At 35.1% G+C, this 24568-nt stretch overlaps 1 protein-coding gene across 9 annotated transcripts in view; it reads left to right on the top strand.

Moving 5' to 3' along the window:
* NBEA (neurobeachin) overlaps positions 1 to 24568 on the top strand; it is a 514689-nt gene that overhangs the window by 257929 nt on the left and 232192 nt on the right. For all 9 annotated transcript variants that reach the window (XM_074815844.1, XM_074815841.1, XM_074815846.1 and 6 more), the window contains 3 exons: positions 4744 to 4808; positions 17919 to 18027; positions 21686 to 21852. In XM_074815844.1, the coding sequence (XP_074671945.1) occupies positions 4744 to 4808; positions 17919 to 18027; positions 21686 to 21852 (341 nt within the window). The remainder of the gene's footprint in view (positions 1 to 4743; positions 4809 to 17918; positions 18028 to 21685; positions 21853 to 24568) is intronic.

The following is a 24568-nucleotide window of genomic DNA, read 5'->3' as shown; positions in this document are numbered from 1 at the left end:
ATAGTTCCTTTTAAAATGGATGACCTATCATAAAATCCTAAAACTGATCCCAAATTTACTTGAAAGAGTAGACCAAACATACATTTTATTTATCATATATCAGCAGTATACATGTGAGTGTAAGAGAAGGATAAAGGCAGTAAAATTTGAGTTCTTGGATCTGATTCTCATTCCAAACAATAATGGAAGGATTTAAGACTCCAATATCTTTAGATAAATTCTTCTAGGAATGGTAGGGACAGTCCTGTGATCTTAAAAACTCTATAATCTTCTCAGAAATTTATGAGTAATCTGCTCAAAAATTTATGAGGCTGTATCTTGAAATCAGTTGGGTTTTCTGTTTTTACCTACTTTTAACAGACATGGTTTTCTGCTATAAAGAAACATTTCCTTCAATCTTGTAACATTTCCTTTGAATGTTTCCTCTTCAATGAAGCAAAGCACGTTATTGATGATTTTAGAAGGTAACTTCACAAATGGAGTTCAAACCCAAGCTAAATTACATGCATGTTGTGAATTGCAAACACATTTTTATAAAATTTCCTCTTCCTTCTCCTGATAAAAGGTAGCACCTGTTCAGCTCCATACAAGACTTTTCTCCAAACATATTCAAGGGTCTAGAAAGAAGAGAGCCAATATAATAGAATTCCATCTGTCTCAAGAAGTTAGGATTAAACTACACTGATTGAGGAATTGAGCTATCAACTGAGTTATTAATATCTCAGACTAGAAAATACAATAACTATTCAATATGACAAAAGGAAAAAAAATACTCAGATTAGTTTAAGACCTGGGGAAGAGAGAATTGCCAAAGCAGCAAGGAGAATTGCGGGGTGATTACTACACCAGGTATCTGTCCATTCAGTAACTGCAGTTTGTTGAGGAACTTGTAATTTGTGGCACAATTTTAGACTTCCTTGAAGAAAGTGAAAAGGGCAAGAGCTGTCATATAAATTATGAAAACTGAGAAATTATTATTTCTTTTTTTTATAAAGATATTCTGTCAGATTTATTATTTAATTTTTAATATTATCACAATATATTTTAAAATAAATTTTCTAATGATTATGAATAAAAATTTAAAAATAGTAAACCAAAGTTGATTTGGAAAGGAGTATAATATAAACTAAAAAAAGTTCTTAGCATGCCAGGCTTAGCTGTTCCTTTTTTGCTCCTTCACTACTCTTTTTTACCTGTGCAGATTTTCTGGTATCAATTTTACATGTTAAATTTGTTAATACTGTCTGGCCTTTTTTTTTTTTTTTTTTTTTTTGTGTACTGGGGATTGGAGAATTTTAAAGAAATGGGACTAGGAAGGTTCATTGAAAACTAAAAGTTGTAAGAATATCAGAGAGTAAGAAAAATGTAAAAAAAGAAAAACAACTGAATTTCAAGTAATATCTGTACTGTGTTATGGTTTGTTATTTAGAATTTTTAGTCTTTTACTCTCATCCCAGTTTTATTCATCTCCTGCCCTTCTCTGCATGGACAGTTTCATAACTGGATTCAGTCTGAACCTTCTGTCAGGGAACATGTACTGATGCTTTCTGGATGAAGTGATGTTTCTCAAGCAATGATGGAATAGAGGAGGAGAACAAGAGGTTGGGGGCAGGGAGGTGGCAATTGCCAGTATCCTAATAGTTTAGTACATTTTTGATGTCTTCAATAGAAGTTTGCATAATATAAAATATTTAGAACATAACCATACTGGACAGTAATTGAACTGACTGTCTAAAGTTATAATGTTTCATTATTGTGTATGAAGACAATTTTTTGATTTGTTTCAACATGAATAAAGTTAAAAATGAAATTTGATATCTTCATTCTGTTTTCAGTACAAAGAAGTAGTAAGTGTTATCATTCTTGAACACTGCCTGTGTTAGTCTCTAAATGTGCCTCTATCTTCAAGTCTTCTATACCCTACCTTGTTCTGAGAGGTGCACTGCTGGCAGCAATAATCATCCCCCCTGCCCTATCAAGCAGGACCCCCAAGGGAAGAAAGGTCAATGCATTCTTCTTGTATAGAAGAAATCTGGTACATGATTTTGTCAAAGTCTTCTATTACTTCAGCATGTAATTGGCATCAGCATTTTTGAGGCACAGAAATGTCTCTCAGCTCTTGTTTTAAGGCCCAGAAGATTCAGGATATAAACTACACTAAAGCTACCTGAGATGTAGTGTAGTCATTCAAGCACTTAGCTGCTAATAACCGAATGTCTATGCCATGATTCTACTTGCCTATAGCATAAATTTTCCAACCACCATCACTACATCCATTACATTTGGAGTTTATCTTTCTGCTTCTTGCATCTTGAGTGTGAGAAAGATTTTTCTGTCGAATCTAAGATAATATAAACAAAATCGCTGCACATTCTTTGAGCATATAACTCCGCAACTTAATCCAGTTCTTAAAGTGCATGCAGTGACCTGAATGGCCATTGCAAAGGCAACTGTATTGCTGGCATTTCTAAGTATTTCAGTATATTGTTTGGGTCTTTGGTGGAAAAAAGAAAACCAGGTGCCTCTTCTCAAGTGCAGTTCACCTCTCAGCATTGTGAATCTGTTAAATTATGCCTAAAACTGAGGGGAAATTGTAGTAATAATTATTCCCTTGTTTGTGGATTAGTGGAGGGTTGGGAGTTTGTACTGAAGTTTTTAGTAGCAAGTTTGTAGTGAAGCAGTGCCTGAACCATGAATCCTGGTTTCTTTCTGGTTCTGCATTATTTTCCACTACTTTTTGGTAGATAATTGGGCAGGTTTCACACATTTTTATCATGAATAATTACTTTGGATAAATTGATGAGATTTTCCACCTATGGAGACCTAAGGAGAGATTTGTTTGTTTCCACATAGATACTAATGGCTCTTTAAGTACCTTAAAATCTCTCACCTAAAATCCAGTTAGACATTTTGGATGTTCTGCAGTATCTGAGACATTTGCAGTGAGCAGGAAGATCCGACAAAAGACTTGCAAGAATCTCTTGGTCTTTTACAGACACAGGTAGACCCTCTGTCTCTCTTTAAAAAGTTGATTAGCCTGCTGTCCTATAGCTGTTTTAGGAAGCCATTTTATTTTTCCTCTGCTTCTCTCTTTTCAACTTCTTTCCTGAATCATAGTGACACCAGTTCTGCTTTCCTGACTGCAAAGTCAGCAGCTGTGGTGCAGAAAAGCACCTCAAAAGAAAATGCTAATAGGGATTTTTGTAGTGTACAGTAAAAGTCTGTGTTTAAAAAAAAAATATAATAATGCTACACCTCAAATACTATCTCTAACCCAGATTATTGTTTTTAAAAATGGCGCTAGGCGCCTATGTTTACGCAATTGAATCCTTTCCTTCTTAATTTCTCAGAATGACTTTGTATTATACCAATGTGATTTAATTGCTTCCAAAAATTAGATCATTAGGCTCACTTCAGTTACTGGATCTGGAAAAGAACACACTCATCAGCACTGAAGAAAGGGCATGTTACAATGGTTTTCTAGCCCACAAGCTCAAGGCTTGAGTGCTGATACTCTATCTTCCCTAATCAGGACCTACCTGCTCAGTAATGGGTTAAGAGTATGTTCATTATTTGGGTATTTTAGTAGCTTGCCTCTCATAAAACCAATCATGTGTACAAGATTATTGTTGTTGGGGTTTTTTTTAAGATGCATGACTTGGTCAGATCTGTGAATATTCATAGGATTAGTAAGAAGCACCTTGCTGATTAGTGACTAGTTTTCACAACTATTCATTGAGAATTTTTTTTTATCTGTGCAAAGCTATCTTCTTTTTTGCCCATATCAGGAAAAAAGCATTGGGAGTTTCTGCCTGATCTTTTAGTCTTGAAAAAAATGTAATGTAAAGGATTATAGTTCTGTAACACTAACTCTCTCTACGCATTTTTGTTTATAGCATGAAGTCTCAGACTAGAAAATGTCTCTCTGAATTGTAATCCAGCTACTGCATTTTGATTTTTTTCCTGTATGATGAAAAGGAAATGATTATTACTCTTTAAAAAAATTTTAAGGAATTAGCCCCAAAAAAGTAATTGAGAGATATCTCAACCTTTCTTCATCTCAAGTATCAAGTCTGTTGGCATGATAGACGCAGTGGGTTGCATGACAAAAAGCTGTTTGTGATGCATTGAGAATTTTCTCTTTAACTTAGTGATATATGAAGTAAAAGTTGTTATCTTTTAATATCTATTAGGTGGTTTAAATCAGTTTTGAAAGTTTATGTTGGAAATCCATGTTAATAGTAAAAGAATTTTAAAACCTCAGTTTGTCATTAGCTACTGTTTTTGTTTTCACTTATAATGAAGAAGGAACAAAGATTGAACTCAAAGAGGGATGGACAGTACACAGATTATTGCCTGCCCTATATGATAAAATGTACAGGTGTAACAGTGAAGAAATGTGAAGAAACTACTGCTGCCTCACTTTGTTGCACTTAATATGTTCGTTGGGCAACTGTATGAATTGAAGAAATGAAATGTGTTTTCATATTCTCTAGACAAGGAAACCAAAGCTTGCTTAAGGGTGAAACAGAGAACATAACCACCTAAAATTTATTTGAAAATCAGAATGAATTACGTTTTTTAAATGAGCAGGTCATTCTTCTTTGAGAGAAAAAAAAAAAAAAAGCAAAGCATGAAGAAGTTCAGCCTAAATTCAAGCTCCTTAGGAAGTCATCAGGGTCAGCTTCAGAAATGTGGTTAAAAATCCTTGGGTTTTGATCATGTTATATTTTATTTTCTTAGGAATGGCAAAATTCTATTCAGAAGAATGCAGGACTTGCATTTATTGAGCTCATCAATGAAGGAAGGTAATTAATTTTAAAGCTTTTGAACAAGTAGTCATTTTGCATTTATTCCATTGGGTGATAATACTTCCTCACCATCTGTTCCAAAAAGATTGTGAAAACGCCATTTTAATTAAGAGATTTATTGTATAGTTACTTTATATAGTAAATATTTAATTTGGAAATGTGTAAATTCTGAAAATTTTGTTTATTGACAGAAGGAAATACAGCTCCCATGAACTGTTAGAGGTTTTGGTTTATTTGAGAATTGAACCACCGTTTTCCAGAGCAGGAAGGTTGTTTTACCCAGACAGTCCAGGGAGCCCAATCTGTAAACCCATCTGCTGCTCCATCTGTTTTAGAAGCACAGCATTCATTGTACAGATGCACTTCTCTATACTATCGTTTCATGAGGAATTATTTTATCTAGACTTTCTGGTCCAATTTGAGTCCTGTAAAACACACAGGATATTACGTTTATAAGAGCTGCCTTGCTTTTGCAAATTGTTAAGATACTTTATTATCAATCCTCAGGTTATTATAATGCTATATCTATCTTTTACTCTGTGCAATGTTTGTCAGTACTTCCAGCCAGCAAGCTGGGCAGCAAAGGGGGACTCTTTGGCCTTCCTGGTAGTGGAATGACAAAGACAAATGGAGCCACATGGGTAATGTGTGTGACTTGTATTGGCCAATACATTAAATCCATTTGAATACAGATGTATTGATATGTGCAGCTGAAAAAAAAAAAAAAATAGCAATACGCCTGTTGAAGAAATGTTCATTTTATGTATGGTTTCTTTTTTTCACCAATGGTATGTCATTACCAGAGTATCAGATCTTCTCTTTATTATAGAATATTTTTTGTCTAGCTGATATTTCCGTCATTAAATCATGCATTCATTTAAAACGAAGTTTAGAAAACAGCAGCATGTAGCTTATTACCCAGTTTTTGGTTAGTGTAAATTCTCTTAGATTCCCTGTGCACACTGGAATTACACTGCAATATAGCATTTGGAAATGTAGTCCTTTCACTGGAAATTCTTCTTACTACGAAGTGGCAATAGGAGTTTACACCATAATAGGTCTTACTTTAGTGGGTCATGTACTGCACATTATGCAATAAATATTACATGGTAATAGACTGAATATTTATAGTAAGCTTATGTTCTTGGATAGTAATACAATGCCATTTTGACCTTTTTTATTTTCTCAGACAGGCTTGTGAGTTCAGATATTATTTCATGCTCACTATTGATAAAATGCTCGTTCTGAACAAATCCTACATCTGTATAGTTTTAGTGGTCAGGTATTAGTGGACCCTCTACTCCCCTCTAAAAATAACTTTTCAAAACAAAGTAGTGTTTAAGAACTGCTGCTTAAATCCAAAGGAATGTCTAATCAAACTGCCCTTAGACACATGTTCCTCCATATACTTTTTTCAGAAAGGTGTTTTAGAACCAAGTGTGTATGCATTACTAGAATGCTCTCCTTTGCAATCAGCCCATTTGTTTTTAATTTACCCTTTTGGGTATAAAGATAACAATCCTTTAACTGGAAATTGTTATAAATATTTATTCTGCTTAATAGCTAAACTTGTGAATGCAGTTCATCAATCATAGCTAGAGAATGCAATTGTGCAGTTGTCAACAATTAACAGGACATAAACAGTTGATGAATGTGTAGCTGAATTAAAGTGCTCCCTAGGATAACCTGAAATTATAAACTGGATCATTTAAAGGAATCTAACAAAGGATCTTTATAATTAAAACAAAGCAGGGTTAATGGGATGTAAAATTGCATATAATCGCTGTGCAATAATGATTGAATTTTAAATTATTAAAAGCAAAATGAAGACTAAGAATATCTTGAAGGAGTTTATGGATAAGATTTTGAGAGATATGGGTAATAAATCAACAGTTTTGAGAAAGCTTTTTCTTTTGAGCATCGAGGAAAAGGTTTAGATGTAATGCAGAGGATCATAGTTCTTAATAACTTCAGTTAGATGTCTATCTGGTTTTATATATGGATGCTATAAGGTGATTTTTCTGAGTATATAACTTTTGTTGTTTATGCTTGAAATAATTCAAGTGCCTTTCTGATCTTTGACTTTAGTAGAAATGTTCTGAAATAAAACATGTTGGTTTAGTTGTAGTGGAAAAAAAAAATCTATATTCCTGTCACTTTAATAAATTGCATTTTCATTTTAAATCAGTTGATTTATTGTGTTTGTTTCTGTTTTTTCTTGGTTTAGACAATGTTTTGTTAGGAAGGTCTGAATGACACATATTTGTAGAATTCAGCATACAAACACTGATACAGCTTTCTAAAAATAGGAACTGTTATAACAGTTTTTAGTATAACAAGACTATCTGACTACAGATTTAAATTAATACTTTAAGGGAAAACATATGCAAAGATATTTAATTTGGAAGTATAGAATAACACTGTCTATAGTGCACCTGAAAGATTTAGAGACAACCTGGTTATGATCTTGAACTTTATGCTTCTGTTTAATCAGTCTCATGCTACGAATATGATGTTGAGGGTATCACACATGTCAAGAGCTTCACTGATAGCAGCTTAATTAGGATTTCAGATTTACATTAGGGTATACACATAAGTATGCTTCTTAATAAGAGCTGGATGCATCTGCAATGTTGGCTGTAAAAGGAGACATGAAAAGAGTTCTTTAGGAATTATGTGGGAGGGAGATTACAATGCACATTTAAGTGGAGTGGTGATGGATGAGGTCAAAAGAAAAGGGTGCAGGGTGACAAGACAAGAGAGAAGACAGAACCACCCACCTCAAGTAAATATGTCCACAAATGCGTACAGCTTGGGTAACCTGCAGTAGAAATTACTCCACATGCAATCACAAAACTATGATGTCACTGGAGTAAATGAGATTTGGTGAGACAGCCTGCACTGCATGACAGAAGTGCTGTGATGCACGGATACAAGTTCCTCAGGAAAGATAGGCAGAGAAAGCAAGGAAGGAGTGTTGCCTTCTCTGTGAAGGAGCAGCTCAGATGTGTGGAGCTCTTCAATGGGTTGGATGACAGTCTGGTTGATAACTTCCAGGACAGGATGATAGGAGAATCCAGTAAGGGCGACATCATGGTGAGAGTTTGTTACAGACCACCCATTCAGGGTGAGGCAAAGGAAGAAACATTCTTTAAACAGTATGAGGAAATGTCTGGATCACAAACCCTGGTTCTCAGGGGGATCCTAAAGGCCTTCCTGACATCCTCTGGAAGTGCAACAAAGTGGGATGCAAGCAGTCAAGATTAATACAGAATGAACCAACTAAGAGTGACACACAGCTGGATATGCTATTCATTAGCAAGCAAGAACTGCTTTTGCATGTAGTAATGGCACCTTTGACTGTAATTACCATGAAATAGTGGAGTTCAAGATCTTGAGGGAAGTGAGGATGGAGAGTAGCAGAGTACAAACTTCATGAGTGCAGATTTTAGCTTATTCAGGAAACTGATAGGTAGGATCCCATGGATCCCTCCACATACATACGTGGAGGTCAAGGGAGGTCTGGAAAGGTGGCAGGCCTTAAAGAACAGCATTGTCCACGTGCAAGAACAGGAAAAAAAAAGTCAATTTATCAAGGCACTTGTTTGGCTAACCAAGGAAATTATAGTAGAGCTCTGACGCAAAAAGAGAGTACATAGGAGGTGGAAGTAGAAGCAGGCTAGAAAGGAAGAATTTATAAACATTGCTTGAACATGTAAGGAATGTTGTCAGGAAGACCAACACTCAACTGGAAATGAGACTTGGAAGAGATAATAAGAACAACAAGAGCTTCTACCACTTCATTAGTAGAAAATGTGGCCTGTTGCTGAATGGGATGGATGATTGATTTAGTGACAGATAAGACTGAGATGCTCAATACCTCCTTTGCCTTAGTCTTCACCAGGGTTTCTCAAGCCTCTGTCTTTAATGAAGGGGTTCATGGAGAGCTACCAGAAGTGGATGAGGATTGAATCAAGGATTCTTTAAGGCAACTTGTCCCATACTAGTCAATAATACATAGTCATTGTAAAGGCCGATCACTATTATCTCTGAAAGGGCAAGGAAATTGGGGCAGGTCACAGGTGCCTGGAGAAAGGCAAATGTTCCACCCACCTTTAAAACAGTCCACAAAAGCAGACAACCATAAGCTGGTCAGCTTTTCTTCTGTTCTTTGCAAAAACATGTAGCAAGTCCTTTTGGAACACATTTCTGGTCGCATGAAGGAGAAGGTAATTAAGAACAGTCAGCATGGATTTACAAAAGCTAAATCATCCCTGACCAACCTGTTTGCTTTCTATGATAAAACAACTAGATTTGTCAACACAGGGAGAGCAGTGAACGTAATTTACCTTGACATTGGCGATGTTTCCACGCTGTGTCCCATAATACTCATGTATCAGAGTTAGAACACTACATTCTGAGTGGACGGACAACTAAATAGGTAGAAAACTGGCTACATAATGGGGCTCTGAGTGTTGTGGTTAATTGGTTGTACTCTACCTTGATGCCTTTCACAAGCGAAGTATCTCAGGGGTCTATCCTGCCAAAGAGATGAATGTTACAGGTCATTATCTATTAGTCTTTCAAAATTGGATTACTATCCTCATCTTCAATTTCCTTCCCCCTTTATGTTTTCACAAAACTCATCTCTTTAAAGAGATTACTTTGTCCTTTCATTTAATTTCCTTTATTTTATACAGAATTTCCCCATTTTAAATATCAGGAGCAGTCTGATCATCATATAAATTTGAGGAAACATGAGAATATATTGCATCTGAGATTTAAAATTGTAAGCTTTGTTTCTGTAGTTTCATCTCTGTACCTAAGTTTGCTTTGTGCCTTTAGCCATGAAAATACATACTTTTGCACATCCACCTACCTGAACCTCCAAGCATACTTAAAATTCACAGGAGGCTTTTTTCTTTTAAATCTTGTTTTGATGAGAGGTTTCACTAATTTCCTGGAAAGAGTAGCAGAGTGTTTAAATAGACTGGAAATTTGTGTTTGTTTAAATTTAGATGAATTGCTGATTAAATCCTGAAAGGAGGCTAATAAAGACTTACATTCTTTCCATGTTACCTCAACTAGGATTGTTGGGTAACTGCAGCAAATTTTCTTTTGGACATCCTCTGTTGCAGTTTGGCAGTTCTGATATGTTTGGTTTGTGGTAAATGAGCTCACAGTCATTATTCACTGTCTGTAATACTTAAATGTTCAGGCCTTGTGTTAAAAGGTATATCTATGGTGCCGTTTGCCATATTCGGTTTATGACGTGCATTTACGCTTGGGTCCCTAGATACCCCTTGAAGAACTCATTTAGTAGTTGGGTCCAAGAAAGAGGGAGAAAGGATGCTGTTCCTTGTTTCTGTCTTGAGAATTATCTTGATCACAGGAGTCTTGAGGTCAGAATGGATGTCTCATCTGAATCATCCAAGAATGCAAGATAGGTGGTCTTCAGACGTCATGGATGTTATGTAGCTGAGGGATACCAGAACAATTTTCAAAGGATTCTGGTTTGATGTTCAAAATCCAATACATGCAAATCCAGGCAGAAAATAGCACTGGGGAAGCTGTAGCACTCAGATACAATCTATAAGTAAGAACAAAGTTGTTTGATTATTCTGTCTTCGACAGATGTAACCAAATTCTGTTGCTGTATTGTCACCCTCACTAAGTGTAACTTTTGATTGGAGGAATCTTTTATCCACTGCGAGTGGCTGTTTTATGGAAATTGATTCTAAATGTCATCTTCCATCGGAGAGGATTTCTATCATAGATACTTCTGTAAAACTGGGCACTGAATGTCTGTATCTCTGCTCCAGCTGAGGCATGAGCTTGAGTTCCCTGTTAGATGTGCTTTTTTATAATCTCGTATTCTTTACTACAGCTGTCCTTGCTGTACCTCTAGACTAATAGTCAGCTTGTGTTGGACAAAGCATACATTGTTATGGTAGCCATCTTGTGGGGTCAATACAGCTGGAGTTCTTAGATCTGTTAGAGGTCTTGAGGCATCCTCTGACCTTCTAGCCTTGCCTGATCCAATCATATCTCAAAGGGGAGGCTGATTCTGAGATGCAGGCAATCTCAGTTATAACTGCTGGTCTTACTATAATTTCGAGCATTTCTCTAGTAAATTCTTCATTATCCTTTTGCTATAGATCAGACCCCTGTGTTAGACATTACCTTCTAAAGTTTATAGGAATTTACTTTCAAAGTATTTATAGCAGCACTGCATCTTGTAGAACTTCAAACTCCAAGTTAGACCAGTTTGTGAATCCTATTATAGATACTAAGTGCAACAATAGGTTTGATTTCTTATGAATGACATTAAGAGTAATAATTGTCAAAACAACTGTGATTGGAGAAAAAGTGGCATATTTCCAGGCTGCTTCTTGGAAAAATTAATCTATGGGCATCTGATGAAAGTAAGTCAGAGGAACATCTGTTTCCCTGGACATGTGAGTTGGCAGAACTTCAGGAATGAGTAGAGGAAGCAAGACCTCAGCTAAATTATAACAAATGTTCATTTTGTAATCTGTTTTGAAAATTGCTGCTTGGGAATGATCTGCTTTTTCAGTTTATCTCAAATGAAAGAAAGGTTGGGTAACATAAGCACAATTGTTTTATCTAGTAACATAATAGCTATGAGCCCTCTTTCTGTGTGAGATTATTACTAGGGAGAACTGACTGCAAGATAGAATAGTTAGTGAGATATGAGTTTTCATCCTTCAGTTCTGATAGATGTACAGATAGCACTGTTTGTCACAACCTATCCCAATCCATATCTGAATGTGTTGCAAACACTTTATGCTTTTTACATGTTTCCAAGACAGTTTAAGTAAAGTCTTATCACTATCTCTATTTCTCAAATTCAAAAACCAAAAAAAACCCCTCTTCCGGGCTCTGGCTATTTACCTGAATGACTTCTTGGAATGTGGAAATTCCACAATCCAGCCTTTTTAAACCCTAGTATCTGAAAAACAGAGACTTCTGATTGATTGCACATACTTTTTCACAACTTCCTTTAACCTGTAAATACTCTGGACTTCTAAAGTAACCTTGCTGAGGACAGAATTCAGGAAAGCAAGCCACATGGATTTTAAATAACCTCTTGCCTAGTTCTAAATAACATTTGCAAATAACTCATATTTATGAATTGGCATGTCCCGAGACATACTCTTATTCAGTCTGTTCTCGTTCATAAGTCTGAGACTGTTCAATTTTTAGGTAAAGGAGAGCCTGCCATTTGCGCTTATTGCTATAGAGCCCTGTCATGCTTATTTTAAACTACCAGCATATCTTCTAGTTTTTACTTCCATTTTTCATATGTTCAGCTAGAAACTTTACAACTATCTGAACAGAAAGCTCATTTACCTATAGAAGTATATCAGGATTTGAGTCACAACTGATTTCAGACTGCTTTGTTGGTGGATTCCTTACTGAAAGTCCTTTGATTCAGTCTAAAAACAAATCAAACCCATTTTGTAGTAAGGGAGCTTTAACTGTGGTTCATAAATTTATGAGCATTAGTAGAAATCAAGCTTGTTTTGGTAAAAAGAAACCATAAATTACCAAGTTGGTGTTTAATCTCTACCTTATGCAATAAGAATTGCCGCTCAAAGAGGATAAGCTTTTTGCTTGGTCATCAATTCCTGGTTGAGATCAGCTCAGCTGGGGAAGGACACAGCAGCACACTTGGCTTCAATTCTGGTAGAAGTTCCAGTGGTGCAACTGAAGAAATGGTCACACAGGATAAAGCCAAACGTTATTCTAGGTCAGTGTCTTTTCTCTTTTGGTAAATAATGAATTACTGAAAAACAGTATAAAAAGTACAGCAAGCCTGTGGTGACACTTTTCATATAAGTCCTTAGTCCTTTGGGAGGACTATTTGTGTAGAGATAAAAAACAGAAGGCCTGATTCATCACTGTCTCAACATCAATCTATCTACTAGGTCTTTTGAGGGTGGTTCTTTCTAAGGCGGGATTAGGATTTACAAGAGTGAATGAGAACAGTGGGTATAATTCAGTCACAACAAATGTTCAGATGTCAGTGATAAGGAATCTCACTAAAGAACATGTTTTATTTCCAAAGGAGAGTGAAAATGGTACTGCTCTCAAATTTCCCTCTGTTTAGCAAGTATATATGCATTTTGTGCCTCAAGCTCCTTCTTACTTTCATTGGTCACTCCAGCACAGGATGATGGTTTGGGAAAGATGCAGAGAATACACTTTTCTCCAAAAGGGAGTGCTCTGTAAAAATCTGTGGATAGGAAATATAGTTGGGCAGGTGACTGAAATACCAATCAGGATGTACTGGATGAGTTTCAAACCTGCATTAGTATAAATAATATACAATGTAATATGTTACATAAATATTTTATAACATAACAGTACATGGAGTTCATGTTCTTGAGAATATATGCTAGAGACTGTTGGTTCATCTTTTGGAAATGCCTGAGGAGGTGAAAGACCATCTATCACTGAAATTTTCTTTTGCAAAATCATAGAATATGGAGCTAAGAAAAAGGAAAACACAGTTCTAGAAGTACATCAGAAGAGGTATTTCCATTGAAATAAGGTAACGTTAACGTTACTATGCAAATAGTGAGTAGAACTTGTCTAGAATGTTGCTGACAGTTTTGGCTATGCACTTGCAGAAAAGGTAAAATCAGTGTATGAAATCAGTAAAAACCCAAAAGGCAATCTCTTTTACTGTTTTGCCACATAAGAAAAGCCAGAGAGCTGATTTACTTAGCCTAGTAAAATAGGGATAGCTGGAATATCAAAAGGTCAACAGAAGGAAGAAGAATTGTGTAAACCTAAGGGCAACGTTTGCAAAAAATGAAGCAGTAAAGACTGCTGAAGAATACATTTGGATTGGAAAGTAAAAGGGTTTTAACCTTCAGAGGACCTTCCAAAGCTGTGTTGGAGGCAAGCAACTCGATCACATTTTCATAAACTGAATACACATTTCATGAGCTAGGTTTCATGAAAATCCTTTCATAAACTAAAGATAGTTTATGAAAGAGCTTGTATGATGTAGCTACATGTTACAGTGAAGGAGTGAATTTGCTGCCCTCGAGGTCCTTGTTCCTTTCTCTTATCTGCAGTGTGTGAAAGATTTTTTTGATGGGTTGGCAGCCTTTGATACTACTGTGTGAGATTTTTTCTTGTTTGTGATCCTTTCTGAATAATTACTATTGTTTTTTCTATGAGAATCAAAAAGATAGTTGTAAGCACTTTTTCTCATGACAGAAAAGTCGAAGGTTTCTTGTTCTATTTTTTTAAATCTTATGTCATGCATGTGATTGAATTAGTAAGTATTTAGATAAATTGGTAAGTATTCAAAGGATGCTGACATTACCATGCATATTCATCAGGTGTAACCCAGTTAGGACAGTATGCTGAGTTGTGCTGTGTCTCTAAGAATTTGAGAATCAATCAGATTTAGCTGGCTATGACTTAATCCCTATATAACAGTAACAACACTTTTGACATCTTTTGCTTAGTAGAAATATAGTTTGAGAATACAAATTAGCTTTCTATTAGAAGTAAAAATCAGTACCAAAATATTATTTTTAAATAGTGTTTTTATATTTCAAAAAGTAACAAGTTTCCTTGAACACATACAGAAAGTACATAAGCAAGTTCCTTTGCAAAAATATTTGTAAGGCACTGCTTCCCTGAGCTTGTAGTAGCTACCTTTCCTTTCAAAGCTAAGATGACATATTTAACTGCTTTAACTTATTATGCCTCTGTCTGCTGCCCTATGTTCTTGCATGTGCAAATCAAAACATCCTGGCCAAGGCTTCTTTTAGAGGCATGCAAGATTTCTAAATGATGTCTTAGATTCTAACCCTTCCCTTTTTGAAACGTCTCTCTGGCAAGTGATTTTAAGACTAGTGTAATTCTGAATAGTCTTCTAGATGCAAAAACATAGTTTACCTGTCTTTGAAGTTCTATCTTAGGTGCATACAAGCTCCTAAGGTAAGCAAATCACAGTATGTCTCTTATTAACACACATTAATACACTATTGTTTAATTATTATATAGTGTTGATAGGCTGTGGCCTCACTTTTTGTCATAATCCCAACGTGCTGACCACCATACAAACAATTTTCATCTTTTTCTTGAAGAAGTCATGATCAGTGATAGACATACAAGAGTGCATGAAACAACTGGCTAGACACAGTTGAAATAATACTGAGATATCCCATAGATAAGATTTTTGACAACAAACAAAACGGGAGAGAGCAGGTATGTCTGCAGTTTTAAATAAAATCAAATAGCCGGGACTGGCCAATGTTCATACTGCTAAGGTTAGCACCTGCTAGAGCAGAGTGTCTTCATTCATCCTACATAGCACTTAGTCCAGCTCTTCCCTGAAGCCTGTATGGTTCCTGTTTCACCTTAAGTTATCATTACTATTTTGTCAGTTTAGTTCAGATTGTTTGGAATCTGAGGGCTACCCACAAAATGATGTGTTCTGTGTGTGCTGGGGTATGGCATGAAAACACCTGCACAACTTTCTTGTGTAACACTGGAGAGAGATTAATTTGATTCAGTCTCATGAATGTGTCTTCAGTGAACTGTCCCTTGGACCATGCCTATACATTTTCTGGGTAGAAGTTAGAGTGAGCCAAAAAATTAGTTGGGGCCAAGCTAATGATTTGAGTGCTGTAGGCAGTCAGGACCCAGTGCTCAGACACGTTCCCTGGTCACCTCTTATTTGTCACCTCCTTGACTTTGGACCCTGAAGACCTGTGGCATTTCAAAGTTACCTGAAATCTGACTTAGTTTGCCTGATGTGCTGTCCAAAAACTTCAGCAGCTCCGAAGTTGTTCCCAAATGCATCAGGTCCCAGTCTCTGGAAAAGAAAGGTCCATTAGAGGGGTGGGAGGTACAGCTGGGGTCACCAGCAGTTTCAGTCAGCTGATTTGAATCATCTGCTGCATGTCTATAAAAGTTTTTGTTTTCTGTAAAGTAGCTAGCGACCAGTGTTGACAGATATTTTTTTTATTTTTTATTTAATATTTTTTCCCTGAGTATTGGCAAGAGATTTAGTTATAATTTATGGAAATTAGAATTCTCTGGGAATCCATTTGCAGTCCCTTGTAGGTGTTTTAGTGCGTAAATGGGCACAGAGAATGTGAGCACGTCTTACTACGGATAAATACAACTAAGGTGAAGATGATGTGTATTTAACATTGCTCATGAACAGAGGCAGCTTAGTTTTGTTTTTGAAGTATAAAAACTATGCCCAGTTGTTCCAAATAATAAACCCAGCGGATCGAAGTTAGCCTCGATCTTTTGTCACCAAATTCTTGGTGACAGGGAGTGTCTAAGAAACCTGTTGACCTCACGTAAAGTCATTTGGAACTAGAAATCCTGCCTGGACCACAGCTGACTCAAAGATACTGATTTTGCACTGTGCTCTATTTATTCAATAGTTTATTCATTCGGGAAGGGATGTACAGCTAGTAGACACTTGAAATCTGTGTTCAGTTTTGAAATCCTAGTTAGTTGCTTCCAGGTCATTAATGTCATATGGAAAAGTTCAGGAAGATCTGTGATGCAAAATTTGACTGAAGATGTTAAACATGACTTCTAGTATTTTCTCATTTTAGAGAAGCTTGTTAAAGTCATGAATGCTCACTCCTAATCCATATCTGAGGGTAGTTCTGCACTTACATTGTAGCAATAAAAATCTGAACACTTATATCAGTAATAAAATACTAAAGCTTATCTTCCAGCAAGGTAAATTAAAAAATAAACCTAAACCTACAGTGGAGGCAACTTTAGTCTTTCAGCTTATAGTTTGCCAAAACCTTTTTGCTTTCAAGAATAGCAAAGGATTAGATATAATAAAAGGCTTATTAAACGTGGAAATATCCACTGTGAAACCTTGATCCAAGCTTGTTTATCTCTAACCAGAGGCCCCAACATTTGTCTTCCCATGCCACATATCCATATTAAACATTAGCTCAGGGTAAGTGATTTCTTTCCTTCAGAGATGGTAGAACACACCAAGGGAGGCAAGAATAGAGTTCAGATCTTTCTATCTTATAGGTGTAAGGTCTAGTAATCATGGTTTTAATTTCTAATAATTATCACTTTTATTTGTGGTGCTTCTAAGCATCAGACACCAACCTTAGGCTGGAATTTGCTATAAATTTTGCATTCTTAATATAAGAATCTCTGAAATTGCATTTCCCTGATGCTGCAAGAGGAAAATCCCAGACTGTGTGCCAATTTGACACAAAGAGAAACAGTTCTTCCTGATCCTAAACAGACCTATCATATCTTTGCATCCTGAAAGATATTTCCTCCCTGCTGATAAGAAGAGCAAAGCAATATTTAATAGAACTGGCAACCTTACATATAGACTGTAGGGACAAGAAAGCAGTTGCTTCCATTCTTCCTGCCCAATAAGACATTGGCATTAACAACACAGTGTTGTTTATGCTGCAATTTTATTATGCATCTCACGGTATTTGGAGGTCTTTACAAGAGTCTTACTTTAAGGTGTCTGACATTCTCAGTCTCAGTCCAATCTTAATCTATTTTTTCCTTCTTTTTAAGTAAGATTTATCTAGTTCTGATGCCATGAAAACTTGGAAATCTGATGCACTTTTCACTCTTGTGTTTGAAAAAAATACAAGAGATATTTATATTATTTTGCAATTTCAATAGAATTTAAAATCTTCATTAATCTCATGATTTTTTAAGACTTTGAAACTGGAATATTTCTATTTAATCATATAATGGTATCAATAAGAGTTTAAGCGGTTGTCTAGCATTTTTTTAATGATATGAATGTATTCATATTGAGACTGCTGTTAAAAACATACTTAAAATATAATACTTCCAAAAAGAATTTTTCCCTTCAATAATAAGCAGAAAGCTTTTTGCATATAACATGATTTGTTTGTGCTTTCACAAATACAGAAAATTTTGGATAAAATTACATTTTTCTTGTCAACTAATTTGGCAATTTTTTTACAGTAGTTTCAATAATTTATTTTTTTCCATTTTAAGTAATCTGCTGAAAGAGCTTATTTGAAGAACATCATATGCAAAGGTTGATATTGATTTTTCTTATTCTAGATTACTGTGTCATGCAATGAAAGACCATATAGTGCGTGTCGCAAATGAAGCAGAATTTATTTTGAACCGACAAAGAGCTGAAGATGTCCACAAGCATGCTGAGTTTGAGGTAAGCCTGAGTTAGTGCATTTCTGCTTCTCTGTTTTCTCTCAGTTGTCACCTAGACTGTAACCCCATACAATAAAGATTTTTTTTTTTCTTCCAAGAAAGAAATTTACATTGAAGGCATTTCAAAACTAGTTTTTAAAAGCTTTGGTAAATGTCAAACACAAGGAATGGGTTTAATTTCTCATCTCCTCACTGAAATTCATGAAAACATTTACAGCTTGAAGAAATCCCTTAATTAGAATGTTTAAACTGAAATGGCAGACCCTTAGGTTTACAAAGAATTTTCTGATTTATTGCAAATAGTAATGCAAATCACATCAGTAATTATTTTTGTTGGATTTTATTAACAGTTTATATGAGTTCATTAAGAAAGAAAAGCAGTAATGCACTTAAGCCACTTCATGAAAAATAAGAAATAGAAATGTGTTAAACAGAATTAATATTTTAAGGTATTTTTGTTAGAACATTTTGCATTTTGGAGCACTTTCAAACATTTACTTGCTATAATTTATATATTAAAATATGATATTACATATCTTTCTTGCTAGTTAGGAATCATTAACTATTAACAGTAAGACTGTTTAAAATGTCTATTCTTTTTATGTATTGAAGAAGTAACAGAGCAGTTTATTCCCATAACTCTTTAATGTCTATAATTCTTACTCCTAAAAGTAGTCAGCATTCAATTGCTTTTTTCATCAATGAGAGTTGCAGTATATCATTTAAATTACATTGCTTGAAAATTATACAAATACAAAAAAACCTATTTTTAAAACGTGTTCAGTTTAACATGTTTTTGATTATTTCTTCAGGATTCATTTTGTTCTTATTAAAAAAATTTTCATGCAGAAGTGATGGAGTAAAGTTAAAATTTCGTTTTTGACATGACATTATCAAATATGATTTTGCATTTTTATGGTGTTTTATGCAACATTTCAGCATCACTGGTTTTTACTATTTCCAAACCTGCCTGTGCTTGCATACACTTGTGTGTATGTAAGTATATATGCACAAACATAAATTTCCACGTTTTAATGCTCAAGTGACCTAACATTAGGATTAAGATAGACTGACTTAGTATTGATGATAATAAATAGCTATATCAATTTATTCATCTGTCAGAAAATGTCAACAAGCACCTGGTGGCTAGAAATAGGATCCAGTAATCTTAATTTTGATTAGGTTTTTATCTCCTTGAAACAGCTCTCTTAAATGTGCACTTTGATGTACTAGTTCTTGTGCTCCTTGACCCAGCTGAAAAGTGTGAGACACAGAGATATCTGTTGTCATTCTGAATATACATAACCTTTACTTCATTTTGTCAGAGCAGACAGCAGACACTTGTCATATGGGATTGCAACAACTTTATTACGAAGCATATACTGGATATTTTGAACTTAGATAAAATCACATTTACAATTAAATGTGTGTCAGAGTGAAGTTTCATATTGCCACAACAATAAATAACATTTGATATTTATCAGAGCATCATGCGGTAACCTAAGATGACAATAGAAGATTGAGTTATCTGCTCTTTGAAGAATACATTGAGGTATAAGATCTGTCAGAACTCTAGACAAAATGAGAATATTCAATTAACTTCCAGCTTCTGTTAGCAAATAGGATTTAGAATATTAACTAAATTCCCTAAAGGAATAGCCTTAAGTCAGTCTTATTGTCTAGTAAAGAAACCAACACATTTTTCATATATGAAAATTTTCATTATATTTGTCACATGAAAAACCTCAGCTACACGTTTTAGATGAGTAAGATAAAATCTGCAAGTCATAAAAGAAAATTATGAAATGTAGCCTGTGTTAAATAGGAAACTCAGATGTACTTAAATAAGGTGATGGTTAAAGTCTGAAAGAATGTTTTATATATTGTCTTTAATAATGGTAGGTATATAACTGAACATTTTATTATTCATCCTACTTGAAAGTAGTAGGGACAAAGAGATTTCTGGTAGTTTTCTGTTGCATAATTGTAAATCTGTCATTTTGTTTTAATAAACTGTATTGGTATATGTTCTAGGTTTTAGTACATGTTAATCATTGCTCTCAGCCAGAGAAGTGAGTGGCTATTTTATTTGTACCTTTTAAACCTTAATTGAATCATTATGGGTGAAATGATTTGGTCCAAGCTGCACCAAGTTACTGCGTTGCCTGCATAGTGGGGAGGCCATAGACCAGCATCTAAATTTTATCCTGTAACTCCAGTTGCAGTCAGGTCCAGTGAAATTCCTCCCAGTATGGGTGCTTCACAGTTAACTTTCATTTTGTTAACCTTTGTAATTGTTCAGGAAGAAAAATGAAAATTTAATTTTACTGTCCAATGATCTGGTGAAATATTAACCTCATTACTAAGGCAGATCATTGTACTAATTGGTGCTTCCCTGTACAAGAAGATAAATTGAAAAATGAATTAACCCGTTATGAATTAGTGTAACGATTGTTCTTTTCCAGATAGATTATTTGAAATAATGGCTGTAATACAGTGGAAAGACCACTGTTGAAATCTTACTGAATGTTTATGTGATCTGTACGAAAAAGGTAGCGTGCAGAAATGTGAAGAAAAAACTACAATTTAGTATGAGGTTAACTTAATTTTAATTGCTCTTTTGAGTACTAGAAAATAGGATTCTATTCAACACTGTTACAGCATTGAGTGTTGGTTAAATGTTCTAAAATGGTGCACAATAACTGTACATGCAAAATTCTCTCTTAAAAGGTGATTTTAAAATTAGCCATTTTGAAAATAATCTAATCTTTGTAATTTATATCTATAAAATTATTTAATTAATATGGCTACATTTCCTTTGTTTAAACATTTTGAAAAGATCTTTACTAGGAGGAGAAATTGAACTTGAACTTAACACAATTTTGAGAAAAGAAATTGAAAAAGTATATTGTTTTTATTATACATAAAGAAAGGATTTATAATACACTATAAATACACTATAGAGTTTGGACAGTTCTAGAAACAAATTTACTTGAAGGTCAATAACCACAGCATTTATTTTAGAGGTAGTTATCTCTTAAAAGAAACATGATAAAAACATTAGATCTTTTTTCAATTTAAAAGATGCGTGATTTTTTAACCATTAGGGTTAAAAAGTGTGGTTAAGAAGTGATGTGATATGTTATGAAAATTTTTTATGTTGTGATATGAAATAGAAAATATACTTCCTGATTTCATAGGGACTTCCATAATACTAAAATTATCAAATAGCTTTTTAATTATAGGCTTTATTGCAATTTAAAAATTTAAAAACCAGTGTACATAATTTTTTCTATATATTATGCTATGTGTGTTATACCTGTATTTTATACATGGGAATACATGAAACTTTTGCAAATGAAGACCAACTTTTAAGGCATATCCATGGTCACCCATATACAGACAGAGACGTATAGCTAAATGTTTTTAATTGCAATTCTGTTGTCTTTGCCCTCAATATTTCAATTTTTAAGTATTCTGAGTGCTTTTTCACAGACAATATATAGTAGTAGAACCATTTCAATTGAAAAGTGTGTCCTTTTTCTCTTAAAAGTATTTTAATGAATTCTTGTCACATTTAAAGAGTTTTAATAAATAATAATTTTAAGGCAATTCTAAATAGCCTATCTTTTATGAAGTAGATGTACTTTCATTCCTAGTCACAGTGTGCTCAGTATGCTGCTGACAGAAGAGAGGAGGAGAAGATGTGTGATCATCTTATCAGTGCTGCTAAGCATCGAGATCATGTTACAGCTAATCAGCTGAAACAGAAGATACTCAATATACTCACAAATAAGCATGGTGCCTGGGGAGCTGTTTCTCACAGGTAAGCTGCAAACATGGGTTTTAAATGTTCTTTTCAGAGGTTAAGAGAAGCAGTCATAGTATAACTGAAATATGAATGTATTAGGAGCTAGTATTGCTAAAATATATTTTCTCTGTTAGTCTTTTCTTCAACTGGTTCTTGAGAAGTCCTTTGCTAAAGGTTCACAGATCAAGCTCCTTTACAGACTGCAAACATAATATTTTACCATATTTTAAATAAATTGTAATGGGTATTTGTTGAGTGTAATGCAGTTTTACTGTTAGTATATCAGTAGGTTTTGAGGCTCCTACCAGTATTAGAATCTGAGTGAAGTGTTCTGAATGAGATATTGAGATGTAGAGATTTCCATACAGACATAGACAGGGGAAGCCTGAAACAAAGAAGAGAAATTACTTGTCTAGCATTGTAAAGTCAGTAGTAGAATAACCAGCAGAACTAGGTCACTTAGTATCTGTCTAATGCTTTCTTCTGTTTATAGCTTTTTTCTGTGCAAGTAATGAACTGGTAAGATCCACTGGTAAATCTTAACTCTCCTACAACAAAACAGTAGTCAGTGCCAGCCATGCGCAGACAAATTCCATATGCTTAAAGCAAAACATACACTGTATTTAAAAGCAGCATGTGCAAAGCTGAACATAATCAAAGTGCAACTCTATTCTGCAGGCAATCCTGTTAAAAAAAATGTGGGTTTTTTTTTAAAAAAAAGGTCCAAAATATATCATTTCTACTGTATGTAAGTGATACTGTAGTATTTGAGGTTTTAATCAGACCTGTATTGAGTACTGCATTTAAAAGTTCTTTCTGTTCAACATAGAGGTCAAATTAAACATTTTCATATATGATACCAAAAGCCAGAGCCTTGCTCTTCTGAATCACAAAAATAGCCAGTGGCTAAGGTGCTGACCCTCAAGTGGAAGACTTGAGCTGAAATCACTCCTTTCCTTCATTCAGAGCAAGGTCTTGAACCTGGGTCTGCCATGTGAGTACCCTGTCTGCAAAACTAGAGACTGCCAAGTCTCTTTCTTGTTTGTGCATTCTAGCCACAAATACTTGATTATTTATTCGGAGTGGAGCAGCTCAAACAAGAGAAATCAAGAAAGTTCTACTCCCAAATATCCAATTTTTTACTGCTTGATTTTCTACTTAAATCCTGTTTAAGTCTGTTCTGAGTCAGGCAGAGCAGAACAGAAAGTTCCATTTTAGCTCTGAAAAACCTTTTCAGTAAAAATCTAGTTGAGATTGATAGACTAATACAAAAGCTTTTCTCTAGATAAATATTTTCTTTCAAAAAAAAATCTATTTGGATTTAGCTTGAATACATATCTAGGGTTTAAGCCTATTAGAAAAGTTGCCAAGTAATAAATTTGACATGTCAGTAATAATGTTTATTCTTTTTGTAATTTTGTGTAGTTGGTTCTTGCAGTTACACAGTGTTTAAAAAAAAAAAAAAAAAAAGAAAAAATTTTCATGTTCATCATCCTTATATCTTCCAAAGAAATCATTATTTTCTGGATGATGATCGAGATGTATTTATTTTTTAAGGTGGTAGAAATTGTGAAAAACCTTTAGTCTAACACCAGAGGCGTTCTGGTGGAAAATACAAAAATGACAAGTAGAAGATTGTGATATGGTTAATTCAAAACAGCCTTAGTCCATAATGGACACTCATGTTATCTCTAGTTGAGGCTTAAGGCTGTGTGTCTGGAGACTTGAACCTGATGAAAATAAGTGCAATTTTCAGTCCTTTTAATGTCTGTGACTTTTTGAATAATGTTGTTGCTCAAGTCTGTGAATGGCTGCAGACACTTTGCTGGCTTAAGTCAGTTCCTGGTCACTAACTTTTTCAGGAGACTATCTCTTCTTGGGGCCCTATAACTTTCCTCTCCTGGATGGCATCCTAAATGGCAACAGACCACTGTTGCAGCTTCTTTTGCTCTTCAGTCCATGGTAATTTTTGATGGGCCATGGAAGAAGCTTGACACCTGTGAGAAACCTATCAAATTTCTTACATCAAAAAAAAATAAACTCTTATTTTACTCCTGTCACGCCACTTCCCCGGTGTGTCTTCTTCTCAGTTACTTGCAGTGCTGCTTTCCCATTTTGGTGCTTGCCCTGTTAGGTACAGCTGTTGGCCCGGTTGTATTTTATCTGGAGGCTGCTCCTTAACCTGGAGAAGTGGGGACATGGTGACAGCACAAGGTCTCCAAGTGGGCTTCTCCATTTGCAGGAGCTGATCGGGAAGCAAATGGCCTTGCACTGCAGGTCTCACCATGTGTGCTGTGGCAGCCGTGTGATCCGCCACACAAGTGCACCTTCTGTCATGACACCTAGTGGACTGTGAATGGAAAGGCTTAGGATGGCGGGAGGTGTCCAGTGGGAGAGCCTCTGAGCCTTGTTAAGGACCAAGGTCACTGGTTCTCAGTGGGCAGATTTAAAAGGCTTCAAGTGCAAAAAGTAGAGAGGGGTCTCATTAAACTGCTTAGGCACAGAAAGCAAAAACTGTTATTAATTAGGTAGCTCCTCCAATACATTTTATATGATGGAAATTGAGATGGATTCTAAAGTTGTACAGACCTCTGGTCTTGGCTGGCAGGAGACACAACAGGCCTTATGTCTCCATTTTTAATTCTTGGCAAACACAGTGTTACCAGTCTCTTTATAAACTGATGCTTCTCTGTGCCCCAGGAGATACAGCCTGACTGGAATACAGAGTTGC

This window comes from Strix aluco, chromosome 2 (assembly GCF_031877795.1).
Source record: "Strix aluco isolate bStrAlu1 chromosome 2, bStrAlu1.hap1, whole genome shotgun sequence".
Lineage (NCBI taxonomy): Eukaryota > Metazoa > Chordata > Aves > Strigiformes > Strigidae > Strix > Strix aluco.
This window is presented reverse-complemented; position numbering and strand designations above follow the sequence as displayed.